The sequence below is a fragment of the Typopeltis vanoorti genome, chromosome 5 (assembly GCF_054136105.1).
Source record: "Typopeltis vanoorti isolate ZY-2024b chromosome 5, IOZ_Tvanoo_1.0, whole genome shotgun sequence".
NCBI classification, from domain to species: Eukaryota; Metazoa; Arthropoda; class Arachnida; order Uropygi; family Thelyphonidae; genus Typopeltis; species Typopeltis vanoorti.
This window is the reverse complement of record NC_143553.1, coordinates 16,023,628-16,041,750: the sequence shown is the minus strand read 5'-3', so window position 1 is coordinate 16,041,750 and position 18,123 is coordinate 16,023,628. Positions and strand designations below refer to the sequence as shown.

The following is an 18,123-nucleotide window of genomic DNA, read 5'->3' as shown; positions in this document are numbered from 1 at the left end:
TGTATTTGCATATTTTCAGCTATTGCTATATGACCTTTGAACTTCAAATTCCTATCCACCATTACATCAAGATCCCTTACCTTATCAGCTTTTTGCAGCATAACCCCGCTTGATTGAAAATCTCATTACGCCCAAGTGCATAAATTGACACTTACTAACATTAAAATGACAGCCATTAAATTGAACGTATTTCCAGCCTATTCAAATAATTTTGTAAGTGGATTTCAGTAGCATCCCTGATTGTCCCTACTCCGCCGCCTATTTTCGCATCGTCGGCAGATAATTGCACATCTCCTGTTAGATCTACCTAATGTTCGTTAATGTATGGAGTGAACACAAGCACAGAACCGTGAGGTACACCACTGCTCACCTTAAATCTGACAGGTTAAAGCCCACCGTATACCACTTTTTGGTATCGGTCTGTCAGCCATCCACCGATCCAAGTCGAAAGTGTATATTCCGATCCCATATTCTCCAGTTTATGCAAAAGCTCTTTGGTGTGGTATCCTATCAATGCCTTAGCAAATGCCAACATTATATTAGTGTATCAATTCCCTTTATCCAACTCTGTCCTAACAAATTGCTAAACCATGGCCTTTATTTAGTAAACTCATGCTTCTCCTGGAAAAGTATAGCTGGTTGTCTACCCATTTCTATATGCGAGTTCTTACCAACTTCTCTAAAATCTTCACTTACCACACCAGAGACACATCAGTTTTTGCACCACCTTTGTGCAATGGAACTATTATACATTCTTTCCATTCCTGAGCTGAGGCTGAATTTATACAAACATGTGAAAGGCCAAGCCAATTCGGTTGAACGTTGCTTTAGCAAACGAGCTGATATTCCATCTGTCCCTATTGACAAATTCTTATTCAGGTTATGCAACAGCTCTTCAACCTCATTTTCATACACCTCTAACTCTTTATCCAATGTAGCATTAACACTGTGCGCCATGTTGCATACACCAAGTTAATTCAACAATCTCATTAGCTAGCGTGCCCTCTGCACTCAGTTAAATTATTCTTCCACATTCATCCTTTCTTTTGCTTGTGGCATAATTTCCATAATTAGAATAATTTTGAATTTCCAATTTCTTGAATTTTGTTCACCGAATTTCATATATGCTTTACTTTTCTCGCCTAGCTTTATATATTTCATAATTCCGGTCACTCCTATTCTGACGATATCGTTTCCATATTATCTTCTTGTGGATCTCTTGCTTAATAAGATTGCACGTCCATTTTACTCCCACCCTATTTATTCTTCGAACACTAGGGATACATTCATATACTGCCTGATTTTTAGCACTTTTTCAAAGATTTCCATGCATTGTTGACAATTTTGCCATTCAGTAACTGATACCATGTGACCAAAGATGGTATTCTTCTAAGTTGCTCATAGCTTCCAGCTATGTGGTTCAGCTTGGAACTTGTTCTAAAGGGAACATCAATATAATTAGATACTTCACATGAAAGCAGGGCATGATCACTGTCGCAAACTTGTGGTAAAATAGTTATATTCCTCATAGAGGCCCCTTTTGACGCTATGAACAAATTTAACCCTCTTTGACCTCGAGTTCCTTCTGTCACATGCTGCTTGAGAAAGTTGTCACACAGCAATTCAATAAATTCCTCTTCTTTCTTGTACCCAATCAATGTTTGGATAATTAAGTCACCCACAATGATCACTCGTTTATTACACATAAGGCTAAATTGCGATGCATTTCTTCGTCTCCAGCAATCGAGCCGCCAGGTCTGTAACAACATCCCACCATATATTTCATTCTTTTAGCTCCCATTTCACATCAGATAACCTCAATCTCACCTCTACATGGAACACTATTACTATCATTGTTTTCTTGCGTTTCTACCCTAACTGCACTTAGTCGTCCAATATTATTAGTAGTACTCTTCATACTCTCCTAATTCTTCTGTCATTCCTAAAAATAATGTACCCTTTACATTCCATCCTAGTTAACATATCTAATTCTGATAGGCTGGTTTCAATAATGACAACAATCTTAAGCCACAACGTATTCAATAAAGCAACAAACTCAACCCCTTTGTTTCTAACACTCCTGGCTTTTGTGTATAGATGTAACAAATTACAGCATGGCCTATTCTTATAATTAAATATGCAATCTGTTTGGACTTGTAGAACATTCCTTTTTCCCTCCCCCCAGACATACTCAAAAGATCCTAACCCAAGGCGTATATTTCCACCCCTTCACCAGATGCATAACCATGTTCGAAGCCATTCATATCTTTATCACGTTTGCATACGATCGCTGAAATTTCAAACTCATTTTTCCCATTCCATCCTTGATGATTTAGTTTTCATGACTCTCTAAATTGTCAATATACTTCATATAATATTAAACACAATTTGCTTGTCCATAATTTTAATCCACACACTTAATACTAAACCCCCTTTATTTCTCCGTAATTAAAAACATTACTAATTAATAATAAACACAATTCCAATTGCTATTTAATTGAGCTATTGCTATTTAAGCTCATTAATTGAGAAAGAAGTAATATTTATTTGTTAATAAATGCATGCATTTATAAGCATTCCATTTATACTTTTATTTTTGTAGACAGCAGTCGTCTTAAGCTTGCGCGGCAAAAATTGATCTTTGCATTGGGTATCGAAGGCCAATGCTTGCTCGTCTAGTCAAAGCTACCTTGGCTTGCTCGGTTGTAGGAGCTTCCAGGTCCTCGCTGCAGCACCGTGATTTAATGCGTTCGCATGGCCATTTCTCGTTATCTCACTCTGTTGCATAAACACAGGCCAACGCACTCAACATAGCTCTAGCCAGTGAGCTTCAGCCAGCCTTTACAAGCGTGCGTGTTGCTTGGGAAAATTAAGTTACAACCAACTTTTTATGACGATGTTATTGACCAGCTCATAAAGAAGAACCGTAGGGTATAATTTGTATTCAAGTAGCTAAATTTAAAAAGATAGAATATCATTTGTAAAATAAATGTTGTATTTGTATGATTAAATGTACATAAATTTTTAAATATATAGTTTTAAATGGTCAGTAATTCATTATTCCGCTAATCAGACTTCAATCACCTCTCACTCCCTGAATGATAACAAGAGCAGGCGTGAATTTCCAGACCAGCATTCTCCCCTGTTCCAATCAGTCTTTTTTAAAAAAACGAACATAAAAATGTCATGTCAGTTTTTAAATCGATCTAGCTAACTGTTGTTACATCTAAAATGTCACGTCTAAGCAAATTTCAACTCCATCGATGTTTGTAAACTCGCACTTTCTACCCCCCCCCCACCACCAGTTATGTTGTTTTCCAGTGCAGATGTGTAAACATCTTTATTCTTCTGCGATGTCAACACTGAAAAGACAGAAGTCCTCTCGGTGAAGAAGACAGAGAAAACGTTTACACGCTTCAACATATTTCGCACCACGTTCTAACCCACGATTAATTTCAACTTTTTCAGGAACCGGGAGACACTTTCTTTAGTAGATAAGTTCCGATGGACGGATTCATTTTAAACTGATTTTACAGTGGTGGCGGTATCTTGGTGAAGTGAAGTGAGGGAGGAAGTCTGGAGGGTAGACCACTGGAGTAGGGATGGCTCTCAAGGACAAGATTAGGTTATAATCCGACCCATAATTCGATGCAGGTGGTCATAAAAGTTAAGTCGCCCTTTCATTTCTGTCAATTCCAAGAATCGGGTATTGTAAGAGCTATCCAAGCAATTAAGAATGTTTGCATAGTTTCCAAAATTTGTACGGCATATCCTTTGGTACACTGCCTTATAAAAATGAGCAATTGTAGGGGAATATGAGAAATTTAAATCATGGTCACCTTTCTTCATTAAAGTCATGATCTCGTTATTTCCGTTATAGCAAAGTTCGACTGCATTCGTATAATTACCATTAAACTATAACAATTATTTCGCAAAATATTTATCCTAGATGAAATATTTTAAATATTTGGTAAATTTAATCATAAAATATTTTTGAAAAAAACTGTATGAAGTTGCTTCATATAGGTTATATAGCAGCCATCAAAACGTTGTTTTAATATATAAAGCATGAAATAGATAAAAATGATTTTTTAATTAAATTATACCGAAATAGTAAACACACAGAGCTGTTGAGAAGCATTTGAAATGTTAAAATTTCTTGGTCACAGTGCAATTATTTTGATCCATCTAGAACAATTGAACTTAGTTTGCAAAAGGATACATTGCAAATATAGTCAAAAAGCACAGCGAGATAATAACTTTTGAGGATATAAGACTGGACGCGCCGTTGGGATCAGTTTCTCTTGTTAATCTCTGGGCGTTTGCTTTGGCAAACTTGTGAGCTTTGAAGGTTTGGGCTTCATAAAGCATGTAATTGGTGAAACCTGCTTCTGTGGTAGTTAGAGCTGAAGTTCTCCGGAATCTTTTAAATGAAAAGTTGGTAGCCACATTGGATGCGCTAGAGTCTCTTTCATTCGTCGGTGAACGGCTGCTATTTGGATGAATAAATTGACTTTTACACTTCGGCATGTAGTCGGCACACTTTGCTTTCATAACTGGGTGAATAGCCTTCAAAAAGAAATTTTCAATCATTTTGACTGACGGATATTTGCAGTTGGACTCGAAAGTACTCAAAAGACAATTGGCTTTTTTAACGGTGGAGCTGTTTAGCAAAATAAAATAAACTGAATCAGTTTACAATATCGAATGCAATATTTAGTAGCTTTACATTATATCACATTACACTTAAGAGACAAAACATATATATATATTAAAAATATGAATATATATTTATATTTTTTCAGAAAGGAGTATTTCACTTAAATGGCATATATTGGATCTTTCACTTAATTATTTTAAGAACATCTACTATTTTCATTGTTTCAACATGATAGCTGTTTCACCAACTTGCTTGTTCAGTATTTCAATTCTTTATTTTAGGAGTTTGTGCAACTGTAATTGTTACAGCACAATCATTGTTATACCAGACTGGCTTCTGCTGGTGCTTGCATATTTTTAGACCTACAATTATTTTTCATTGTTTCAGCATGATCGTTTTGTCAGCAAATTTGCTTCCATTGAATCTTTAGTTGATCAATTTAAGATGCTTTATCTTTATTATTGTTATTATTATTATTATAATTATTATTTCAACATGATCATTCATTCTTCCACAACACAGTTTTGTCTGCGGCGGTTCTTTCACTTGATCATTTTATGACCCTACGCGCTTTCCATTGACTCACAAAATTAGTTTGAATTGGCTTAAAATTAATCGTTTTAAGACCGTACTATTTTAATTGTTTCATTTAATTTAATATTTTATGACCTATGCTTCTTTCAATGCTTGATGAAATTTGATTGTATTGATTCCGTTAATTAATCACTGCAAGACGTTTTGCTGTTTTCCTTGTTTCAAAATCACCATTCTTTCAATAACTTTGTTTGTGCGGTTCTTTGATATAAACATTTTAAGACCTTCTACTGTTTAAACTGTCGTGGAATGCACATTGCTTCACTAAATTTGCTTGTACTGATTCTTTCACTTGATCATTTTAAGAAGCTATACTGATTTCATTCTTTCAGGTGATCATTGTTTCACTTGTTGTTGCATTGCTTCTTTAACATAATTATTATAATGCACATACCGGTCACTCAATTAAAAACCTTTATGCAGATGTACGTAAAAGTCACTTACGCAGTATCGCAAAATACTTGGTCACGCGGGTCATCACGTGTTTCAGGCAATTATTTAAGAATGCTGCTGATTAATAATCGTCAGTAGTGTTGATCACAATGGAAAATACCCAGTATATCTCAAAAGGTGAGCTATTATTGGTGTTTAATCAGTAGGAAAATAACAGATTTCGCTTTTAACTGTGGTCCTAAGACAATTTGTCGGGAACGAGGTCCCTGTCATCGGAGAAGAGTTGTGCAGAAAAACGAGCTTCCGTAATTCGCCGAATTATGCGCAAGGAATCGAAGAGGATCGGTATTGGCAGTCGCATCCCTATACGGAAACAATAATAAATAAAAGTTTGTAATTCAGTAGCCGTTATGTGTAATATATACTACTGTTATTGTCTGAGCATGATCATTCTTAAAACAATTTTTGTGTGTTCTTTGTTAGGTACCATTTTATCACTTTGCAAAATTTTTTCCATCATGATTATTATTCCACCATTTGGCTTGTATTCGTACTTTTAATTAACCTTTTAAAACAATAAACTCTTTCGTTGTATCAATATGATCATTCTTTCAGTCATTTTGTTTCTACACCTCTGTCCAAAAAGAAACCGAACTTTTCGATAAAATAGAAGAAACCAGTGGTGCCACCTGTTGTATCTTTTTTTTTTTTTTTTCGGAAGCGTCAACCTTCATTAGTGTTGTGTCAACTGTTTATGGCATTTGTTTCATTAGAAGCCGAGTTATAATGCCAAGAGTGACAGTGTGATTTGACGAACAGTCGGAAAATGAGTTTCAAACAGAGAGCTGCGATTGACTTTTGTGCTAAACTTGGTAAAAGTTTTACCGAAACGCATCAAATGCATCAAAAAGCACACGGTGATGAATGCTTATCCCTTACTCAAGTTTACGAGTGGTTTAAGCGATTTCAAAGCGGTCGAGACGCTTGAGGATAACGGAAAGCCTGGCCGTCCAAAAACGGGACTGAGCGAAGTTAACATCCAAAAAGTGCGTGATTTCATCAAAGAAAACCCGAAATCATCCATGAGATTGATTGAAGATGAATTGGGGATTTCAAAATTAACTGTGTACAACATTTTGGACCGAGAGTTTGGGCCTTCGTAAATTGAATTCGCGATTTGTTCCCCACAAGTTGACCAACGACCAAAAATATATCTAATTGAATACTGCAAGAACTTCATTTAAACCGCTCGTAAGGACTCAAACTTCCTTGAAATGATCGTTACTGGTGATGAAACGTGGTGTTTTGAGCATGAACCCGAAACAAAGCGCCAGAGTGCTGAGTGGGGACCACCAGAAAAGGGGCATCCGAAAAAAAGTCGCTTGGAGAAGTCAAAAGTAAAGACAATGCTGATTTGTTTCTACGATTCCAAGGGCATTACCACAAAGAATTCATTCCGCCTGGCCAAACGGTCAATGGTGAGTTTTATCTCGAAGTTTTGAAGCAATTTATATCAGAATTCGTCTCGTACGGCATGAATATCATGACGACCGATCGTTCGTCAAAACACACTGTCACTCTTGGCACTATAACTCGACTTCTAATGAAACAAATGCCATAAACAATTGACACAACACTAATGAAGGTTACCGCTTTCGATAACAAAAAGACACAAGGTGACGCCACTAATTCTTCTATTTTCGAAAAGTTCAGTTTCTTTTTCGACAGAGGGCGTATTCATTCTTTTATTAATTTTTAAGTACACTTTTATTTACTCTTTTCATTCTCTCCCCGTGAACACTCCGATCGCTTTCATCATGATCACTTATATTGATTATTCCACTTAATCATTTAATGACGCCGGATTATTTTCACTGCTTTGGATGATCATTCTTTCGCTAAATTTGCTTGTGTTGCTGTTTCAGACTTAACAGATCTGAAACAGATCACACTTAATCTTGTTTAAGTTAAGGAATATTACATCCCATATCGTTTCTTAAACAAGTCATATGTCGCCGAATTGAAGCCTTTGGCTCTTCATATATCTACACTTAATCTGTTTCAGATCCACGACTGTTTTAATTGTATCAGTTTTTTGCATCAATAACATGCTTTTGTTCTTTCTTTCAATTAACAATCTAAAATCTGCGGACTATTTTCATTCTTTCAGCATAATCATTGTTTTGCTAAAATTATTTATATTGATTCTTTCGCTTAACCATTTTAACACACCCTTATTAACTAGTTTATTTCAGAATGGTTATTAGTTCACCAATTTCCTTCTGTTGGCTATTTTATTTAATCATTTTTAGATCTAGTACTATAGTTATTGTTTCGCATGATCATTGTTTGCTAGCATCAGTTTTCCTATAATTAATCCTTTTATCATTCTCTATTACTTTCTTGTTTCAGAATGAACATTCATTCACTAAATTTGCTTATTCTAGTTCTATCGTTTAATCGCTTGAACTATAATATATTCATTGTTTCGCCTTGGTTATTATTTCATCACATATACTAATAGTAGTTATTTTAGGAATGATTTCAAGATCCACCACTGTTTTCTTTACATCAGCATGATCATTCTTTCATAAATAAATGTTTTAGTTATTAGATATATGAAGAGCCAAAGGCTTCAATTCGGCGACATATGACTTGTTTAAGTTAAGGGATATCCCTTAACTTAAACAAGTTATATGTCGCCGAATTGAAGCCTTTGGCTTTTCATATATCTAATAATTTATTAGGACACCTCTCGGCAATACTCATAGAAGGGTTGTAAGTTCTGTTCGCTACAAACTTGATATTAACTAGGTCTACCTACTCACTGATGAGACCTCAATAAAGGTTGAAACCGGTCTGGGTAGAGACCTTCTCTCATAATGTTGAACAGTAATACAGCTCCTAGGAGCTAAGTTCACATTATGGGTAAATATCAAGAATAGTGATCGGAGCTTGCTCCACCTTAGACATGATTTGCCTCAGCTTGCACTACCTAAAGGGTCAGTTGCTGCAGTATCCAGGTATTTGCTTACGCTTGGAATCGCCGAACTTTATATAGTTTCTACTATATTCGGCATGAAACTCTTTGAGTTTCTTATTCGGCTAAGAAACGATATGGGATGTAATATCCCTTAACTTAAACATGCTTTTAGTTTCTTTCACTTGATCATTTTAAGACGTTTTACTATGTTCATTCTTGCAACATGATCATTGTTCTTCTGAACTGGTTGCATTATTTCTTTCATTTAATCATTTTGACTAATATTATTATTATTAGTTCCCCAAATTTTCTTTGTTTGGTACTTGAACTTAATCGTCCAAACTCTTGAGTTTGCGCGACTGTAATTGTTTCAGCATGATCATTGTTTCACCAATTTTAACTTGTATTAGTTCTTTTCCTTAAGCCTTTTAAGATCCTGTACTGTTTTCATTCATTCTTTCAGCATGAGTATTCACCCAATAAATTTGCTTGTATTGGCTGATGTATGTAATCGTTTTAAGACTGTGATAATTATATTGTTTCACTAAATGTTCTTCTATTGGTTCTTTTAATTACCGGAACTATTTTCATTGTTACATCATGCTCATACTTTCACTTAATTTGCTTATATTGATTTGTTCATTTTATATTTTTAAGACCTCGTACCAGTTACATTGTTTCACCAAATTTGCGTATATTGATTCTCTGATTTAATCATTTTAAGACACGGGCTATTTTATTGTCTCAGGTGATCATTCTTTTACTTAATTTGCTTGTACTAGTTCTTTCAGTTAATTGTGTCATGACTGTACTATTTCCATTCTCTCAGATCACCATCTTTCACTAAATTTGTTTGTATTAGAACACCAACTTATCCACATGATAAGTTGGTATACAAACTGCAGAGGATGGGAATAGATAACATATTGGTTAGATGGATCGGAAATAGCCTCTGAACGATACCAGCAAGTTGTATATGATGGAGCTGTGTCTCAAAAAAAGAGGGCAACTAGTGGCGTGGCCCAGGGTTCTTGGGCCCCTGCTGTTTAACTTGTTTGTAAATGATATATTAGTGGACTGAGTGGGGATCTTCAGTTATTTGATGATGCAAAGTAAGAAGAATTAAAAGTAGCACCGCTGATGTCATTTCCCTTCAGAAAGATTTGAACAGATTTTTGACTTGGTTAAAGGAACGGGGTTGTAGTTTTAATATTAATAAGTGCAAGGTGTTGCATTTTGGAGAGTAGAAATATAAGGCTGTGTGCCATGTCGACGGTGCCGTACTGCAGGAAGTGGATGAGATTCGAGATCTGAGAGTGACGGTCGGCAGTAGACTGAACTTCAGAGGGCATATTGCAAGTGTTAAAGACTACAACATCGCAGTGCCGCTATGATAAGAAGTTCTCTAACATTTAGGGATAAGGAAGTAGTTGTGCCACTGTATAAAGCAGTTCTCAGACCACGCTTAGACTATTGTGCTCAGATTTGGTCACCTGATTTTCAATGTGATGTGGAGACATTAGAGAGGATCCAGAGAGGAGTGACAATATCAAGTCTTTGGAATGCTGGGTATGGATAGAGAGAGAGGTTGAAGAGATGTGGATTGCAGAGTTTGGTGGATAGGAGGAAGAGAGGTGATATGATAGAGACATTTAAGTTAGTGAGGGAATTTCATCGGATTAATCCAGAGGGGATTATAAAAAGAGTAGAAGATGAGAGGGGAAGAACCAGAGGCCATCCCTGGAAGTTATGCAGAATGTGGTGAAGCGGGATTTTAGGAGTAGATTTTTTTACTTGGAGAATTGTCAGTGAATGGAACACATTACCAGAATGTGTTGTTAATGCAAGGAATGTTAAGGATTTTAAGATTCAGTGTGTTGTCAGTTGAATGAACCTCCCACGATGAGTCTTCCAACTTCATGGAGGGTATAATAATAATAATAATAATAATAATAATAATAATAATAATAATAATAATAATAGTCAACAAACTTCGAGCTGATTTGAGCAACTTAAAGAGTTTTAAAGAAGGACGGCTGAAAAATAATCACATCAAAAACAAACTGATTAACACATATAATTTGACCAAGAAAACAATTGCTGAAGTTACCGAAGAGCTAAAACAAAGAATTATAGCGACTGCACAGGAAATTAAAAGATATGAAACAAGAATAAACCAACATGTGCAAAATATGCAATTTCGACAGAACCAACGTCAGTTCTTTCAGTCTCTCCAGAGAAATACAAAGGCAAACAATCATTCACCAGAAAAAGAAAGAAAAATACACTCACATTTTGGAAGACAATCTGGGATAATCCTATTGAACACAATAAAGATGCCTCATGGATTAAAGAAATAGAATCAGAAATGAAACAAAAAGAAATGTAAAAATGTCATTATCACTAAAGAAATGGCCAGCGAACAAGCTAGAAAATTAAAAAACTGGAGTGCACCTGGCAAATACGAATTACATGGATTTTGGTTAAAACATCTAAAAGTCTTCATGATCGAATGGCAGAACAATTTAATTATTTGTTGCAGTCAGGCTCAGTGGAAGACTGGATGACATCTGGACACACTTTTCTTTTCATGAAAGATAAGGATAAGGATGCAAACCAAGTAACTATCGCCCGATAACATGCCTACCAACTATGCTTAAGCTATTCACTTCAATCATAGCAAATTCCATATACCACTACTTATCAGATAATCAAATTTATCTGATTGAACCAAAAAGCAATTTTTAAAAATCCAGCTGAACAAAAGACCAGATTCTTATTAATAAAATGATTCTCAGAAACTCAAAAAGACGAAAAACTAACTTAAACATGGCATGGATAGACTATAAGAAAGCATTAAATTCCCTCCCACACTCCTGGATCCTAAAATCACTACAAATATTTGGAATTAGCAAAAACATTCCTTTCTGGCTGCTGCTATGAAATCACAACCTTAATAGTGAATAATGAACGATTCGGAGATATCAGCATTAAAGGTGGAATTTTCCAAGGTGATTCCTTGTCACCATTACACTTCAACATTTCTTTCATACCTTTAACTATGATTCTGAACAAAACAAAACTTGGGTATGAAATTGCTAAATGTGATATTAAAATTTCCCGTCTATTGTATATGGATGACTTGAAGTTATATGGAAAATTGGCCCAGCAAATAGAATCTTTAGTGAACACAGTTCGTATTTTCAGTCAGGACATCAAAATGGAATTTGGTTTAGATAAAAGCGCAATGTTATATATTAAACGAGGAAAAATTAATGACACTAGCAATTTTAATTTTGATCATGAGAAATATATAAAAACCATTTCAGATCACGAAAACTATAAATACCTAGGAATATTAGAAGCCAGTGACATTCTTCACTCAAAAATTAAACAACAGGCAGCAGCAGAATACACCAAAAGAGTTAGAAATATTCTGAAAACAAAACTAAATGGATTAAATACAATTAAACCAATGAATTCGTGGGTTATACTAGTGATTCGATACACAGCTGGCATAATAGATTGGACAAAAGAACACCTGGACAAATTAGACCGACAAACTAGAAACCTAATGACTATGCGGTATGCATTACATCCACGAAGTGATGTTGACCGGTTGTACCTACCGAGGAGAATAGGTGGACGGGGTCTACAGCAAGTGCGATAGAGTGTGGAAGAAGAAATTAGATTAAGAAGTTACATCGACAATAGCTCTGAGCAAATGCTTCGAGCAGTTACACGAGGGGATCTTCTGAAAGCAACAGGAGACAAATACAATTACAAAAAGGAACAACAAAATATCCGATATGTGCGCTGGAAAAATAAACCTTTGCATGGTCAATTTCTTCAAGATACTGAGGATAAAATTGACGTGAACAAGAAGTGGCAATGGCTGCAATCCGGATACATTAAAAAAGAAACAGAAGGATTTATTCTAGCAACTCAAGAACAGGCATTACCACACTAATGCGATGAAAGCAAAAATTGATAACATCAGTAATAACAGTGAATGCAGATTATGCTATCAGAAAGATGAAACTGTAGAACATCTAATCAGTGCCTGCAGTAAGATAGCTCAAACTGATTATAAATACCGCCATGATCAAGTAGCCAAAATAATTCATTGGCATGTATGCAAAAAATATAGCTTTCCTACATCTGATAGCTGGTGGCAGCATAAAATAGAGACGATATTGAAAAACGAAACAGCAAAAATTCTCTGGGACTTTCGAATACAAACTGATCGGCATTTGGAACACAATAGACCTGACATCAAAATTATCGAACATCGACAGGTTTGGATTATCGATATCGCAGTATACCCAGTGATAACAACAAAGAGCTGGAAAAAATTACTAAATATCGATATCTGCAATCGAAGTTGTCCGACTGTGGCATAAACACACCAAAGTCATCCCAATAGTTATCGGTGCTTGGCAACCAGACTATCTTCTCGATCTTCTGGTTACAGCACACATGAACTCAAACACACGAATTAGCTCTCTTAAGGGCAAAATGACTAGGAATATTGGACCTGTAGTTCGAATTTGCCAAATTAACCTTGAAGGTATATGTAGAGCAAAATGTGAATACCTCTCAAAGATTTTATATGACAACAATGTCGACGTTGTTCTTATTCAAGAGACTCACTGTAAGGATGAAGATCAGCTTCACCGCAGGGGCCGAATTCCTGGTTACATTTTCATTGGAGCCACTTACCATCATGTACATGACCTTCCCACCTATGTACGTAATACTCTAGAAGATTCCTACCTCGTTACAACCAGCATTGTCGGCGGCGTGCATCTGATAACAACTATGATAGGGAACATAACCATTACCAACGTGTTTAAACCCCCCGTCTTCTTGTGGCCTCCACAAGTTCTACCAGTGCACAACCACCCTGCGATGCATATAGGTGACTTTAACAGTCACCACACGCTATGGAAATATGCTTCCAACAATGAATGCGGAGAGAAATTCACAACATGCACCTAATTTTCGATGCAAAAGATAGATCTTCCTTCAGGTCAGCACCTTGGAACAGGGAGTACAACCCCGACCTCTGCTTCGTCACTCAAGACAACACGGACGACCGTTACCTACATCGAGAAGAGTTCTCTCCAACTTTCCCCGAAGCCAACATAAACCAATTATATTAGAGGTGGGTCTGCAGGTATCCCCTTGTCAGATCCATCCAACGTCCCCGTTGGAACTTCGAAAGCCGACTGGGATACATTTGCTGCCTGTCTCGATAAATATGTCCGTTGGATCCCTCCAACAAGCAGTAATTACAAGAGACTTGTAAATATTGCTTGTAATTACTGTACTATTTTTGTTCTTTCTGCACGACCAGCTTGTTACTTCAATTAATCATTTTAAGAGCTTCTAATAATCTTACTGCTTCAACATGATAATCGATCTACCAGATTTGCTTTTAATGGTTCTTTAACCGAATAATTTTAAGAACTAAAATTATTTTATTGTTTCACCATGATCATTGTTTTATCAAATGTATTTGTATTAGTTCTTTCACTCAATCAGTTTTAGTCTATATACCATTTTCTTTCTTTTAACATGTTCATTTATCACCGAATGTGCGTTTTCCTTCATTTAATAATTTTAAGAGCTTGTAAATTCTTATTGTTTCGTCATGATCATTGTTTCACGAATTTGCTTCTATTGGATCTTTGATTTAATCATTTCAAAGCTTGAACTATTTTCATTGCTTTGGCACATTACTTTTTTTCACTATTTTTGCATGATCTTTGTTTCACTAAATTTGCTTGTATCGTTTCTTAATCATTTGCATTTTCTTGAATTGGTTCTTTATTTAATTATCCTGTAATTTTTTGATTAAAGATCCTGTACCAATACAAGTAAATTTATTTAATAAATTTACTTGTATTGGTTCTTTCAATTAATCATCATGATCATTGTTTCACGAAATTTGCTTCTATTAGTGCATTAACATAATCTTTTGGGATCTTGCACCCTTTCCTTGTTGTAGCCTAATAGCTGTTTCATCAAGTATGTTCGCATTGGTTCTGTTAACCAATTATTGAATGACTGTACTATTTTCATTGTTCGTTAAATTTTCTTGAATTGGCTCTTTATTTAATTATTGAAGATCTTAGACTATTTTTATTGTTTCATCACAATCATTTTTTCACTAAAATTTCTTCTTCTGGTTCTTTCACTTAATCATATTAAAGATCCTTTTTATCATATCATATTTAATCATATTAAAGAGGCCTTTTTACTGATTTAACTGCTTCAGCATGATCACTGTTTCCAAAATTGGCTTTTATTTCTTCTTTCAATTAATCATTTTAAGATCTAATATTTTCACTGTTTCAGCATTGCCACGGAGAAAGAAAGAACACGGTTGTTTGTGTTCTTTCTTTCTCCTAATCATTTAAAGATCCTGTACTATTTTTATTGATTTGAATGATCAGTGTTTCATTTAATCATTTCAAAATCCTCTACATTTTTCACTGTTTGAACATGATCATTCTTTCACTAAATTTGCCTGTTTTGATTCTTTCAGTTAATCATTTTAAGATCCTCTACTATTTTCACTGTTTCATCCCGATCATTTTATCGAAATTTGTTTCTTTTAGTTCTTTCACTTAACCATTTTAAGACACTGTACCACTTTCATTGTTTCATGATTTTTACTAATTTTTCTTATGCTGGATCTTTTATTTAATCAGTTGGAGACCGTCTGTTACTTTTACTGTTTTGGCATGATTATTGTTTCGCTAAATTGGCTTCCTCAATACTTTTCACTTTATCATTTTAAGTCCGGTTTATGTTTCAGCCTTTGCTTAATTTTTAGACCTTTAAAATTCTTTAAGACCTAAACTGTTTTCATTCTTTCAGCATAATGACTGATATAACTAAATTTGTTAGTATTACTTCTTTCACTTAATCATTTTTATTTATGTCTGATTAGTGCATTAACTGGATGTGTTGTGTTTCTTTATCTGATACATCTAACATTTTGTTGTCTTTGATTAATTTATATCAAAAGTTTTGTTATCTTATAATTAGAACAGCAATTAGATACTGAAGTTCATCTCATTGCAACTTTTTTGAGTGTTTTTGTTCTAATCTTTCTTTGTTTTTCTCTCCTAGCAGTTCTTATGTTGATTTACGCATCTCGGACCTATTTTTGTCTGCATTCTTTAGGAAATTCAGTTTCTGAATAGTGAATTTACAGTTTACAGATTAAATGTAGCAAATATATGGTTCCATGTCGTCTTCACGCACAGCGAGGATCACGTTCACCAATGAACGAATTCCTGTCCATTGTCAGGTCAACATCCTCTCAAATCTAGGTAGTGTTGATTTTTTGATGGCTCCTTGTGAAAGCCGTTACGATCCTATGAGTTCATCAGAAGCCATCAAAAAATCAACAGTACATAGATTTGAGATGATGCTCACCTGACAATGGACAGGAATTTGTTCATTGGTGAACGTGATCCTCGCTATGCGTGAAGACCGCGCATCATCAGGAGATGAGCACGACATGACCTTTCCAGGTGTCGAGGAACTGTTCGTCTAAGATATGTACCGTATGCACCAGAAAATGATTTTCAAAACTCAGTATTTCAGTAAGTCGTAACTAAACTGAAGTTGAATAGCAAGCTGTAAAGAACACTCTTACCCCTAGTTTTCTTGCTGATGGATCACAAACCTGCATCTATTTTCACTTAAAGACTTCTCTTTCATTGTAAAACAAAATTCAATACGCGCATGTTGAACTGTCTTTTACATTGTGAAATGTTTTCCAAGCTAAACGGAAGAAGGAAATAATATTCAAATCTGAAGTCCTAAAAAAATCGAATTTAACCAAAGAATTGAAAAAAAAAAGGAAATATATTTACACCTTAATGCAAAACAAACAGTGGCTTGTGTAATCTTGTTCTGATTGTCATAACACTAAACAGGCAGAAATGCCGTAGGTTTCATTCTAGTCGAAGACAGGAGGAGAAATATATTCCAGCCCTTTTATCAGCAGGTCACAGATCAGTCGGTCTTTGATACAAACAAGTAGGCTCTTTTATCCGACAAACTTGGAACAATACCACAACTCAGAAAAAAAAACACCTCTAGGACTTATGCTAGATCAGGCAATGATATCAGTTCCATTGGGAACGCGAGAGGAGAGTAGTTATCGTGCTCTTGTAAGTCTACAAATCATCGCTAGCAAGGTACCCAAATGCTGGTGAGGACTGAGGGCAGAGACTGACCGCCAATCGATTTCCATAAGTTAGTGCTAAAAGAGTACTGCCAGCTCCCTCTGGAGAGTAAAAAAGCATTCGAGGTTTTACTTATTTATTCAAAACGACTAAATTATTTGCCATTAACTTATGGAAATCGATTGGCGGTCAGTATTGCCTCTTCAAAATAAAAAAAAAGGTTTTCCCTTTTTCTAAAGTCATTACTTTTTCTTTTCTCTGAAGAGCTATAAACGCTATACAAATTCGTTCTTATTCGAATGATATTCTTACACACAACATGGTTCCCTTAAGGGCTTCCTAAAACTGCTTTACGATAATAGTCTGTTTCACGATTTAACAGATTTACAGAGAACGGCGGAATTACTGAGGCCAGTCTTGATAAAGATTTTGATAAACTGAAAATATGTACTCGTTCATATAAAATGTAACCGGAAAAAACTGAACAGTCTGGAAGAGAGAGCCGGGTGAACTGGTTCAAGTTACTACCTTTACTAGATTCTGTGTACCAAGTCAAGCAGTTTTAGGAAGCCCTTAAGGGAACCATGTTGTGTGTAAGAATATCATTCGAATAAGAACAAATTTGTATAGCGTTTATAGCTCTTCAGAGAAAAGAAAAAGTAATGCCTTTAGAAAAAGGGAAAACCTTTTTTTTTATTTTGAAGAGGCAATATTATTTGCAGTATGTTTATGCCAAGAAAGACTGGATGATAAAGTTTTCAGAAGGAAAGAAGTCATATGCTGTACAGATATTTGGGCGCTGTCACAAGTGAGACTGGAAGAAAGTTTTTTCTGCAATTAACATCTAATTCACTAACATGGAAATTAGTTTATCAGAACTTTATTGAAATGTGCTTTGGAGATCCGAATTTTAGGGTTGTAAAAATTGATATCCTGGAAGTTTTTCAGAATTGTGTCGTTAAAGGTTTCTCAAAGGAGTGCAGTGTATTATCAGAAGAAAGACGGTATGGTGGGTTTAGAAGTAATCAAAGGAGATCGTTGATATATCGAAAGATGACAGTGTCGGTGAAAGAAACAGCTTTTTAAGAACCTCGCCTTTAGTCGTAAAGCTGGAGCTGAAGATCCGACCCAAATACACGCATTCAGACTGAAAGCTGGAAAATGAAATTGCAAAAGACAAACCACAGTAACATAATGGGAACTTATTTAATAGGTCTTAGTACCAAACCCATTCAAATACCTTAAAGGTATCAAGAATAATAACTCGAGATTACTCAAACTCT

The 18,123-nt window shown here is 35.3% G+C and overlaps 1 protein-coding gene across 1 annotated transcript in view; it reads right to left on the bottom strand.

The window, feature by feature from the left end:
- Positions 1-4,074: 4,074 nt before the first annotated feature.
- LOC150106244 (uncharacterized) overlaps positions 4,075-18,123 on the bottom strand; it is a 43,748-nt gene continuing 29,699 nt past the window's right edge. Inside the window, exon 5 of the mRNA XM_090392264.1 lies at positions 4,075-4,663. Within this exon, the coding sequence (XP_090248390.1) occupies positions 4,204-4,663 (460 nt within the window). The 3' untranslated portion in view covers positions 4,075-4,203. The remainder of the gene's footprint in view (positions 4,664-18,123) is intronic.